General features: G+C 33.7%; 3 protein-coding genes across 16 annotated transcripts; 1 reads left to right on the top strand and 2 right to left on the bottom strand.

Annotated features, from left to right (window-relative positions):
• Positions 1–205: 205 nt before the first annotated feature.
• Positions 206–1,115, bottom strand: LOC101489324 (uncharacterized). Its single transcript, XM_027336129.1, has 2 exons — positions 309–1,115; positions 206–211 (listed from the first exon to the last, which is right to left on the bottom strand). The coding sequence occupies exons 1-2, from the start codon at positions 1,113–1,115 to the stop codon at positions 206–208; spliced, it is 813 nt and encodes a 270-aa protein (XP_027191930.1).
• A 715-nt stretch (positions 1,116–1,830) lies between these two features.
• LOC101495026 (uncharacterized) lies at positions 1,831–7,156 on the top strand. 14 transcript variants are annotated; one of them, XM_027335378.2, is made up of 4 exons: positions 1,831–3,691; positions 4,118–4,193; positions 5,158–5,335; positions 6,467–7,156. In XM_027335378.2, the coding sequence occupies exons 1-2, from the start codon at positions 1,943–1,945 to the stop codon at positions 4,124–4,126; spliced, it is 1,758 nt and encodes a 585-aa protein (XP_027191179.1). In that variant the 5' UTR covers positions 1,831–1,942; the 3' UTR covers positions 4,127–4,193; positions 5,158–5,335; positions 6,467–7,156. The 14 variants fall into 14 exon arrangements, with proteins under 14 accessions (XP_027191179.1, XP_027191180.1, XP_027191174.1 ...); XM_027335373.2 differs by having other exon boundaries at positions 1,832–3,950; XM_073370270.1 differs by having other exon boundaries at positions 1,832–3,950; positions 4,118–4,208.
• Positions 7,157–7,451: 295 nt separating this feature from the next.
• Positions 7,452–10,518, bottom strand: LOC101494702 (protein BUD31 homolog 2). The gene is made up of 4 exons (XM_004504313.4): positions 10,359–10,518; positions 9,689–9,788; positions 9,383–9,570; positions 7,452–7,836 (listed from the first exon to the last, which is right to left on the bottom strand). Exons 2-4 carry the CDS (start codon positions 9,780–9,782, stop codon positions 7,681–7,683), a joined length of 438 nt encoding a protein of 145 aa, XP_004504370.1. The 5' UTR covers positions 9,783–9,788; positions 10,359–10,518; the 3' UTR covers positions 7,452–7,680.
• Positions 10,519–12,516: the final 1,998 nt, after the last annotated feature.

Raw genomic sequence — 12,516 nt, 5'->3', positions numbered from 1 at the left:
ACATTTTTGCATACATGAAACAAGCATAATAAATTGACGACTGCCTTTGAAAAAACATATTCAACTGCGTTCATCAAAGCAAGATCTCTATCAGTAACAATTACTTCAACTTCACCACCTGTAATCTGTTCTTTCAACATTTGTAGTGCCCATGTAAAATTATCAACACGCTCAGACTGTAGATACGCAAATCCAACACAAAATGTCATTTCTGTAGATGTAACACCAATAATTTCAAGTAATGGCATCTGATACCTACATGTCTTGTATGTGCTATCCAAAATCAATATTATGTGAAAAATATTTACAAGACTGATAGCGTCTGGATGAGTCCAAAAGATATCCCTCAACTCATTTGAACCCTCTACCTTCCTATATCGATAGACATATTTGTCGCGTTCCATCAATGTCAAAAGATGTTGCATTTCTGTTCTGTTACCTCTAAGTGATGAACGATATGCTTGACGTGCATTGTAAACTTGTTTTATTGTCGTCAAACTTGTAACATTATGATCCTTTATTGTCATCAATATGTTTCTTGGTTTGATCATATTTTTCGTCATATCACCAAGTACAACTTTCTCTTCTTGAGACAATCGACCTAAGAAAGCATGACCAGTCAGTTTTTTGGCCAATTCGTGGTTATGGACACCGCATATTACATGCAGATACCATCCATCACCAACATTTGATGGTGTACCTCTCAATCTAAAAGGACATTCACATTTTCTACTCCAAGTACTCCTCGTCGGTTTAGCATTCTTCCAAGGTCTATATTTACCGCTTCTTTCACAACCAAGAATTAATTTTGTCTTTGTTCTTGGTCGTGCTGTCGCATTTTCAGATCTAAAAATAACAACGACAACTCCATTTTCCCTTCCAACATTTCTAGCCCATTTTAATAAATCATCTCGCGTATCAAACATCATGCCGGTGCTAAATACATCATTCAATTCAACCATAACATCTTCACCTTCCTTGTTCAAAGCATCATTCATTGCATCAAAATCATCATACCTTTCATCGAAATCACGTTCCAAACAGTCATTCATATCCTCAAAATCAGGTTCGAAACCTTCATACATTTCATCACTATTGTATTCCCCTTGGTCCATTTATCTGTATCCAGAACAAAGGAAACTAAATTTTTAATTTTTTGAAGATAACATGTACGTGAATTGCAGTTCACGTACAAAACTTATTTTCCAAACTTTTTCTGAATACGCAATTTCATATCACGTACGTGGCTTATTATTCCATATTCAAGGATTACGCAATCTGAGTTCACGTATGTGTACGTGAATTCAGATTGCGTACAATATGAGGATTCAAGTTTCAAACTCCATTGATTACGCAATCTGAGTTCACGTACGTTTACGTGAACTCAGTTTGCGTAGAGTATGACATTTGTAATTTTTTAAAACATACGTGAACTCAGTTCACGTAACTCCAAAACGTACGTGAACTCAGTTCACGTAAAATCCCCAGATTTAAAAAAAAAATACGAACCAAAATACAGAGCAACAAACATACCTTTTTATGTAGTTTTAACCACAATGTGATTATCAAACTGATGTGTTGTAGGTTATGAGTGAGTGATGTAACTTTTTAATGATTTTGAGTATTGGTTAGTGAAGTATGATGATTTTTGTAGGTGAGTTGTGAGGTTTGATGAAAATTGATAAATGAGAGTTATGGAATAATAAATGTGTAATATTGATGACAGGGGCATTTTGGGCATTTTGATTTTTTTTAAATTTTGAGGGGTGTGACTAGCATTTTGGGGGGTGTTGGTAGCATTATTGTTAATTATAATGCATTTTTAAATTTCCAAACAGAGCACAAACCAAGCATTTTTAGGTTGAAATTCAAATAAGCCAAACCAAGAACAGAGCATGTTCTCTCTTTCTTGTCTTTCTTCTCCATTCAGAGTATCCTCTAAATGATTCTTCGAAGAATTGTTTCTCTCTCTCTTTTTCGTCTTCTTCACGACATGCCTTCCATCTCTCCTTCGTCTTATCAACTACACTCTCATTGCACCACCGCAACAAACTTCGATGAGTGCCGTAGCAACAGAACCAACTTCCTAAATTCCATGAGAAACCACTGCAGGTCAGGTGAACTCAACAACATTAATCAAGCTTTGAACTTGTTTCATCTTATGGCTACAATGAGTCCTTTACCTTCGGTTGTAGACTTTACTTTGTTATTAGGGTTTATTGTTAGGATGAAACATTACACAATTGCTATATCTTTAGTTAAACAAATGCATTCTTCTCTAGGTTTAAAGCCTGATACTTTTACTCTTAATGTTGCTATCAATTGTCTTTGCCATTTAAATTTGGTTGCTTTTGGATTCTCTGTATTGGGTACTATGTTTAAACTTGGTTTTGAGCCATCTGTGGTCACTTTTACCACTCTTATTAAAGGGCTTTGTGTTCAAGGTGACATGGCTCTGGCCGTGGAGTTGGCTGATCATATGGAAAAGTTAGGGTATCGATCCGATGTTCAAACTTATGGGGTGTTGATTAATGGGTTGTGTAAGATAGGGAATACTTCGGAAGCGGTTGGGTGGTTAAGGAAGATGGAGGAAAGAAATTGGAAGGCTAATGTGGTTGTTTATAGTACAATTATGGATGGTTTGTGCAAAGATGGATTGGTGTCCGAGGCGTTAGATTTGTGTTTGGAAATGAGTATAAAGGGTATTCGGCCTAATCTTGTCACTTATACTTGTTTGATTCAAGGTCTTTGTTGTTTCGGACGTTGGAAAGAGGCTGGTTCGTTGTTGGATGAGATGATGAAAACGGGAACAATGCCGGATTTGCAGACGCTTAACGTCTTAGTGGATGCTTTTTGCAAAGAAGGCAAAATTATGCAGGCGAAGAGCGTAATTGGATTTATGATTTTGACGGCTGAAGGGCCGGATGTCTTTACCTATAATTCTTTGATCGATAGTTATTGTTTGCAAAATCAAATGAATGAGGCCACAAGAGTGTTTGAATTAATGGTTAGTAGGGATTGTTTACCGGACATTGTAGCTTATACTTCACTTATTCATGGATGGTGTAAGATTAAAAACATTAATAAAGCTATGCACCTTTTCGATGAAATGGTTAAAGCAGGATTCACTCCTGATGTTGTCACGTGGACCACTCTTATTGGCGGGTTTTGTCAAGTCGGTAGACCATTAGCTGCAAAAGAATTGTTTTTAAATATGCACAAATATGGTCAAGTTCCCAATATTCAAACTTGTGCCATTATATTGGATGGACTGTGTAAAGGCCAACTTCTTTCTGAGGCATTATCATTGTTTGAGGCAATAGAGAAGAGTAATCTAGATCTTAATATTGTGATTTATAGTATTATACTTAACGGAATGTGCAGTGCCGGAAAACTGAATGCTGCTTGGGAACTGTTTTCCTGTTTGCCTGCTAAGGGTTTACAAATTAATGTTTATACTTATACCATTATGATTAATGGTTTCTCTAAACAAGGACTGTTGGATAATGCTGAAGATTTACTAATCAATATGGAAGAGAATGGCTGCATGCCTGATAGCTGCACTTACAATGTCTTTGTCCAAGGCTTGCTAACAAAAAAAGAGACTGCAAGGATAATAAAGTACCTTACAATGATGAGAGACAAAGGTTTTTCTGCAGATGCTACCACCACGGAAATGATTGTCAACTATGTATCCACTAACAAAGGAGACAACGGATTTCGAGAATTTTTGTTTCCAAAACGATAACACATTTCAAGAGTTTCAATAGATATTTATATTTATTTAAATGCAGCCTTTCAGTTCTTTCATTTTTATAATATGTAGCATATTACACATGACTGAGAACTGGCATAGGCTTCAAAACTATTACCATTCAAGTGCTTCCGCCTGACAATTATGCGTCAAAACAGTAGGCCTTTATCAGAGTTGCTCCTTGGCATATTTAGTGGTGAGTATTTTAGTGTCTTCTTGCACATTTATTATGCCATTTCCTCAACTCAATTAAAATATCCTAGAAAAAATTGACCCATATTCATAAATTAGGCCTTATTCTTTGTATTTATGGAGTTCAGTAACTGTTTACTTAACTAGGGTATATATTACCATGACTTTAAGAAAGTGTAGCATTGAAGAAAAGCTCAATCAACCATATTGCTAGGAAATGACAATTGACAACCTACATTTTACAGAGGTAAACTGAATACATGTAAGAGTTAGTGTAATTGCTAAATGCTACACATATATTAAATGGACTCCATGAATGTAAAAGAGTTAATGATGTACATTTATGACTCATTCTTTTTCCTGTTGTCAGTATTCCAGTTGATAAGTTCCAAAAGTGAGTGTACAACTCATTAAATTCAATGGAAATATCTTGTCAAATTAGGATAATCTGTGTTGGTCTTTGATACTATGTTGTCAAATTTCCACCATGGTGGCACCATGGCCTTATGTCGTGGTGGATTTTGTGTCAGCCGCCATAGGTTGCAAGTCTGAAACAGTTGTTATATCAGCCATGTTTCCGCCCATGGCAGCAATGCCATGTTTATTTGGCGAATTTTAGGCTGGCCGCCATAGTCCGCCTTTGATAGCATTGTTTGATATCTATCCCATACAAAAAGAGGATTATTGTGGAGCTTCTAAAAAATTTCTGTGTATCATAGAAACTTTTCCCTAAAAAATAATCATGTTAGGTGCATTTGGACTAGTTTGCTAAAATATTAGCATGAGCTCTTCCTTCTCACTATTTTGTGGGATAGGCCTTTTCCTTTTTACCTTCTTTTTGGGTTTAAGTCACAGTTTTTTATTCTTTGTTTTTCTCTCTTAAGCCCATGTTATTTTATGTGTTGTTTTTCTCTCTCTCTCTCTCTCTCTCTCTCTCTCTCTCTTGTTTTCTTTTCTGTTTTAGGAGGACTCCTCATCCTTCTGCACTGTATGCGTTTTCTCTTTTGGTTCATTGTTTTATCCAATAAAATGTTTTGTATGATCGGGAATTTTTCCATATTTATTTACCTGTTAGGGAAAAAAATATACTTTTTGGGTGCCTGCTACCCTTTCTGGAAGTCTGATTAATACAGTCTTGCCCAAAGTTCTTTTGCCTCTTTGTTTTATCTATTTTAAAATAATGCTTTGACTTCAAGCTGCTTGATTTGCAGATTAAAATCGCTGTATGCACTTGTTTAGTTAAATCCTTCCTGAGGGAAACCCATAAAGATTTCGGAAGGTTGCAGACTGAGTTATTTATCATTTGCATAAGACACTAAAATCTCAGCTGTAGGGTTTTATGGAGGGAATGGCTAGACCAGTTCCACATCCAGCAGTGATGCTAATAAGGTTAGTTTCTGCTGAATGGTTTAGTGTTAAACTGTTAGGGTGGAGTTTGTCATCTAGTTCTGATATCTGTAGCCAAAGCATTCAATGTTTTTGGCACTTGTTAAGTATTGGTAATTTGTAAAGTTTAGTTTTTCACACACAGCCTTAGAGTTAAATACTTCATGGTCTTGCTTCAATGTAAAGCTAGAGAGAATGGTTTGTGTGTGCTCAGGACCAGTATGAAAGTCCTTGACAGTGAACTGGCACTAGTTTTAGCATTTAACTAGTTGGAAATCCCTGAAGAAAGCTATGTATTAAGGTTATCTAAATGCTAGCGCAAATCACGAGTCTTATACGATAAATGAGCTCTATTTGATTGGTTCCTTTTTCCTTGGCAACAACTGTTCATGATCTGAGAGGTAGCGGTTTTTGTAACGCACAACCCAGCCTTAGATTCCGCTAAGTGGAATGTTCACTATGGAACAAACACATCATTGGGTCTATAAAAATATCCAGATAAAACAGTATAGAGCGTGGTCTTTTTTTAATGGATCCCCTAGTATTATTTTTAGTCTCTCTATCCTCTTTGATTGAACAATCTCCAACTGGATCCTCTAAAGCAACCATTTCTTCTTTTTGCATGACATGGGTTTTATTTTTTCACGTAGAATCTAGCATGCAATTGTATTTGTGGATGGAATTAAGTTATGGTTGTATAGATGACAGTTATGTGTTTTTAATATATGTAAAGTGTGTATAAGTATTTAACATTTACATGAAAATGATGTTGATAATAATGAATGATTTTCGCTCACATCCTTATTTTGTCACCTTAAATTTTTCTAGCCTACAAATATACAATGAGTCAATAGATTCAAGTGAAGCTGTATATGATAGTGGCTAAGACTAAACAGAAATTTGAAGCACCAACAATCTATCTTGAAAACAATATATATGGTTGTGTTACTTGAAAATCCTACGTAGTGGATAAGGCTTTGTCGTTGTCGTTGTTGATGATTTGTTATTTGAAAACAAACAATCTATCGCACTTGTAACTTTCATTTTCAATCTGGTTCATTATCTCCAATGCAGTTATTTTGTTGTCTTTGTAGTTATGTTTTTTTTTTGTTGAGAAATTTTATGTTCTTCCAGAGTGTCAAAGACCTCCTAGAGGCATCCATCCAGTGCTTTGTTGGCAAATGTGGAGATTGCGTGTGCTGGAGATGGAGTCAAATTGGAGAATAGATAATTTTCTACCCTTTTGTGTAGTGTACAAATAGATTTTTTGGCATTAGTTTGTTTTTCATACATGTATAAATTTATCACTTCCATAGGATAGGTATGGTTCTTCAGTCTTGTTACTTTAATATTCACTTCATTTCATAGCAAAATATATATTTAGCCCAGGATTACAATTTATAGTGTCTTTCTTCAATATTATTTATTTATTTGTTTGTTTGTCATTTTCAGATTTTGTGTTTGCATTACGCCAGTGTTTGATGATTGCATTCAAGCTTGTTTCATTATCTGATATCAAGAGGTTTGGAGGAGTATTGTGATGATGTTCATCGCAGCAAACCACGACACTTTGATTGAAAGAGCCGGCCGGAAACAGCTCGATAATTAATGCCCCAACTATATATAATAAATATAATATTGATGTCTCATTTGAAACTGTCTATTGTATATGATTTAAGTTTAAAAACGCACTTCATTAAGAAGGCAAAGGTTTGATTCTTATTACAATTTACAAAGGTTTGTCTATGTAATCACGTGTTTAGGTTTATGAAACATGCCTTGCTTTGAAAGGTTTAACATATATTAATCGCATTTATTTTCTCACCGTGTAAATAATTCATTCTAAGGAGATATTTCACAAGCCACTGTATGGTTCCGCATCAGATGAGCTGACGGGAAATGGATGACAATGGTTTCAAAAATAGGCTTAAATATTAACTTCTGGTTTACATAACGAGCTCATGTGAAAAACGATTAAAAGGAATGAATGCACTTGACAAAAAAGGCATGGTTTAGGAGTTAGTAATGAGCAAGAGCAAAAGTTGAAAGTTTAGGTTAATCTTTGTTAAAAAAAATTTGACACAATCTTCATTCGTTTATTCTAAGTCAAATGCTGAAGTATCGAGCAAAAGTACACGTCAGATTATCAATGTTAAAGTACAGAACCCCATTCAGATTTTGAACTGTGCAGATGATGCATAATTAACTAATATTCCAATTAATATCTCTTGTGAAACTAGTAAACATTAGTACAACCAGGAGAAGTTGAGTTCCATGAGGGTTTCAACAACAGAAAACACAACAAAATGATTCTAACAAACCCTCCTGATACTAGAATTGGTGTCCAATCAGTCCCCACTTGCGCAGCCCTTGCAACCACAATGAACACACTCTATAACCTTCTCCTCCCTAAGTTGCTTCGGTACTCTGCAAACACAAGTGGTGGCAAAATTGTGATCGCGTGGCTGCATGCACCTCAAGCAACATAGACGTTCATAGCCAGGCTGCAGTTCAAAAACAAAAACATGTTATTTAAGTACTCAAATCCAAGAAGCCATAGTAATAATAATACAACGGTAGATTAATTAACTGAAGGCAAGAGGAAGGTGGCAGGCAATAATTACATCTGTAATTTTTGGAATATTTCAATAATTGTTGCTAGCCAGTAACAATGACCTCGTAACATCTCAGGAAAAGCAAAACTGCCTAAAGAATTGATATTCCCTCATTACATCATAAGTTCTCAATATCAGACTGAAAATATGACTCTCCAATTGTATTGAGGAGATATAGTTTTACTCGCAGTTAAGATATCCTTATATCTAGCCACTATGATGAATGCACAATTAATCATGGTGAGCAACTGTCCTAGTACAGAGGCATTAGCTCACAAAGTTTATAATATTCATGTTATAGAGCCACAACTAAAGCATACTTAAAAGTAAAAACTCAAATAGCCAATCACAACTGGAGCATTCGCGAGAAGATTCCTGAGTGTGTGGAGGAGATTAAGGTGGAATTTAGAAAATCTTGAGCTTTTTGAAAAGATTTCAAGAGAGAATTGAAAGAAACCAACAAGTGAACTATAAAATTGTTTTGGAGATTTGAGGTAGGGATGCTAGAAACCTAGGGTTGCAGGAAGCCAGTGAAGCTTAAGAAAGTTAAGGAGGTCGTCTCTTTGAAGACTAATGCATACCGCTCATTGCCAAGAAACTAAAATAGAGATTGTATACAACACTTGTGTGGAACCCCAAAACCATGCTTTGTACAGTTACAGAAGACAGTTTTCTGCCTGAACCATGATTTGTGGCTTTGCAAATGGGAAACAATTCAAAATATAACACTGTTACTAGTCGGAAGTACTAGAAACGGTTCAACTAAAATGCCTATATATGCTAGTTTCATAGTATGCTATGGTGGTTGTGATGATCAATTCTCAGTCTTAGATTAGTAGTAGGCAAGTAGCTAATTGGCAAACAGCTCCTGTTGCATGGAATTGTGCAGTATGCTAGTAGTGTAGGAAATTTATTATTGCATTATAAGGTAACTTGTGAAATAATATTTTAGGATTATCAGAGAGCACTAGGAGTTCTACCAGCTCAAGCAATTATTTATGGTTGTATAGCAAATTTCTGACAGATACAAGGAGATTGGAATTTATGGCAGTGTGTGTCTTTTGCAGTCCTTAGGGGTATGTGGTTGGATAAATACTTGTATATCAAAGGTGTCTTCAACCCCCAAGTTTATTTAGGATAGAGTTACATTGATCTTCCTTCATTTTGGTGTAAGGATCAAAGCAAGCATTGCAGTCTGTCTCGAATTTGGATTTTTCTCACAATCTCACTTACCTCCCTCTTGGTCAAGCTTATTCTATGTTTTCTCAAATGAAATTACTTCTCCTATGGCAAAAAAAAAAAAAAAAAAAAAAAAAAAAAAAAAAACTTCCAACCCAAGAAATGAACCCATGACCCTGATTTAATTCATGCACCGCAACAACTAAATCAACTATCATATCATATCTCCATATATAAAATAACTTATGATAGGTACCTTCTTCCATTTTGCAATCAGATTGCGGTCGGCATATCCTTGGTCTAAACAGAACTCATACAATTCTTTAGAAATTTCCTTCCTCCGGTGGTAGAGGTCAAATACGTAGCGACTCTTCTGGTGTGCAATTTTAAATATAGGCCACAAAGTCTCACATTTTCTTTTTCCATCATGTGGATCATTCTCAGCTGCAACATAAAGGATATTATAAAAACATTACTCCCATAGAATTCAGAACGAATAAATTCAAAAAAAGTAAAATAAAATCTATTAAGGAATGTATAATATAACAGATAAAATTCCAACCTTCCCTCATCTTGGCTTGAAGTTCCCGGAGTGTTGGTTCAATTAATTCCCAGCCTTCTGGGTATTTAACTCGGCTTGTCTTAACTTTTGGCATTTTTATCTGTCAAATGAGAATATGATATAAAAGAGTCGGGTTCTAACATTCTACCGAGCAACAAAAACAGCACTTCATAGGTACAAGCTATGAAGTAAGCAGATAAACAAAGATAAAGAGAAAAAAAAAAAACACTTGAAAACAAGTTAATTAATTACAAAGCTCAAATTAATTAACTCAATTGTACCAACAGTATCTTTTTTTTAACAGTGATAAACTTTATACTCAAGCTAGCTATGAAAATATTGAAGAAAAAATGAATAAAATTCTTATAACGTTAAAATCTATTTACGAAGGGAATTCACGCACACACAAAGCAGTATCAATATCATGAATAAGTGAATTACAAAGAAGATTAGGGTTACAAAATTCGGGAAATGACAAAAACAAAAGTAAAGGGAAATGTAATTGAACAAGGAAATCGAAGCCTTGTTAAGTCGAGGAGATCGAAGCATAGAACAATAGTGAGATTGGGGTGGTAGTTAGGGGAAAGGGTTCGAGAACGAGTGGCGAATAATATGATTAGGAAGCGAAATTCTCAAAAGCCTAGCCTAGTAAAAAGGTAAGAGAACGAACCTCGAGAGGCAAAGGTTAACGTATCGGCGGCGAGAAAGACGGTGGTTCGGCGGATGCAGAATAGAAGTAGCTCAAGAGTTTTGTGACCGTTGAAGTCTTGGAGAGCGGGAACACGACGTCGTGTTGAAGTTTCACGCTACTCATAAATACTCTCGCGTATTACATTTTTTTTTTTTTAATAAACGCGTACTATTTATATTCACAATTTTAAGTATTTTACCACTCCCACTCAGTGCTCTCAATTTGATAGACCCCTAATTATTGGTCTCCGTCCATAAATTGAATAAGTCAAAAAAATTTATAATTTAAAAGGCTTCAAAAAATTAGGCCATCTAAAAGTTTGTGGGCTTAGTAGGCCCATAAGCCCACTTATTTAAAAAAAGAATCGATTTTTTTTTCGAGAAATAAAATTTTTCGATTTTTTTCTACAAAATTTTTTCAATTTTTTACTATAAAAAATTCTCGATTTTTTTTTGTAAAAAATTTCCGATTTTTTTTCGATAAAAAATTTCCGATTCTTTTTCGATAAAAAAATTTCTTTTTTTATATATAAATGATTTATCTTTTTAATAAAAATTTTTCTCACAAAAATTTTTAAGAAAAAATATATTTTTTTTGAATAAAATAAATTTCAAAATTTTTTTAAGAAAAAAATCTCAAAATTAACAAAATATTGGGGGACTATAAGCCCCCAGAGCTCCCTCCCTTAGGCTCCATGAAATAATGGGCCTAAATTTTACAAAAATTAATTTGATAGGAGGCCTAATATTAGAGGTTTTTTTTAAATAAAATTAAAGGGGCCTTGATGTTGGGGGCTTTTTTAACAGCTCTACTCCCACTCTTTAACACAAATGAATCATGAATTGGTGGACATGAAAAAGTGGTTGAAGAAGACTAACCAATACATTATTGACTTTTGCACAATGAAATATATAGTTGACCAAGGTTGTAATCTCTAGCTTATTGATATTTAGAAAAAAACTAAGATGGATGCAATGCTCAACTATGTATTTCATTTTATTTTATTTACTTTAATTTCATGCTCGATAGAAAAAGCAAATATAGGATTATATTATATGTTTTCCTCAACGTATTTACTATAGATAAGAAAGTAGTTTGATTATCTAAATTTGACATTAAAAAAAAGGTCTGATTTATGTGAAAATGTGTTTTTTAACATTAACAACTATTACACTTGTTGAAACATCTAAAGGTCATTAGAAGTTTGTTAATAGTTTGTTCCATTAAGTTTATTTTTCATTTTTTCATTACTTTTTTTTTTCTTCTTTTTCTCTTTATCTTCTTCAATCTCTCATTTTACTGTTTTTTATTTATCATATCCCCCTCTCTCATATTCATCTAATTGTTGTATCAAGTGTGAATATGAATCGTATATTAAATAGAAAAGAGAATGTTGAATACAAGTGAAATGACTTATATCTAATATTTTATGATTTTGAATGAGATCTGAAATATTTAACCTACTTCTTTGATTCCTCTTATCTCAATGTAATAATTCTCCAAACTCCCTCACTACCCAATGTATCTCTCATTCTCTTCATCGTCTCTCTTGACCATAATAATAGTTAAACTTTTTAAATTGTAGTGAACGTCTATACTACTTACGAGAGAGGAAGAAAAGAGAAAGACAAAAAAAAAATGAACGAAGAATAAAATAATTAAAGAAATAAGAGAAGAAAAAAATAATGTTAAAGTAATAGAGATAGAAGTTGATAAAATTTTGATTTTTTAAAGGAATCTATGAAGAAAAAAAAAATCACGTATGTCAAAATATTCCCTAAAATTAGTGATTTGATTCAGTTTATGTTGAGTAAAATACTTTATCTTATTAGCATTGGTGTATCATCTAAGTGAAGTGTCATAAACTATTAATATATCACATCATACCATGCAATAAAAAAATTAATGGAGATTATTTTGGCATCCACTTCAATTTAATGAACCTTTTTTCTATTTTGCAAATATTAAGAACAAAAATAATTGATCATTGTATCAATTTCAATGATTAAGTTGGTAATTCTCTCATTTGTTTATTTATCTATTATAAAATATTTATCACAAAAAATTATTTATAATTAAAAAAAATTATCTTTTATTATTTTCAGCGAAATTACATCCTTTATATTTTTACCTAATA

The sequence above is a fragment of the Cicer arietinum genome, chromosome 6, assembly GCF_000331145.2.
Source record: "Cicer arietinum cultivar CDC Frontier isolate Library 1 chromosome 6, Cicar.CDCFrontier_v2.0, whole genome shotgun sequence".
NCBI classification, from domain to species: Eukaryota; Viridiplantae; Streptophyta; class Magnoliopsida; order Fabales; family Fabaceae; genus Cicer; species Cicer arietinum.
This window is presented reverse-complemented; position numbering and strand designations above follow the sequence as displayed.

Excerpts from the sequence above, each read along its gene's own strand:
- LOC101494702 (XM_004504313.4), bottom strand. The coding sequence starts at position 9,782 with ATGCCAAAAGTTAAGACAAGCCGAGTTAAATACCCAGAAGGCTGGGAA. Across the intron at positions 9,571-9,688 it reads TCAAGCCAAGATGAGGGAAG|CTGAGAATGATCCACATGAT; the intron begins GTTGGAATTTTA and ends TTTATGTTGCAG. Across the intron at positions 7,837-9,382 it reads TGATTGCAAAATGGAAGAAG|CCTGGCTATGAACGTCTATG; the intron begins GTACCTATCATA and ends TTTGAACTGCAG.
- LOC101495026 (XM_027335377.2), top strand. The coding sequence starts at position 1,943 with ATGATTCTTCGAAGAATTGTTTCTCTCTCTCTTTTTCGTCTTCTTCAC.
- LOC101489324 (XM_027336129.1), bottom strand. The coding sequence starts at position 1,115 with ATGGACCAAGGGGAATACAATAGTGATGAAATGTATGAAGGTTTCGAA.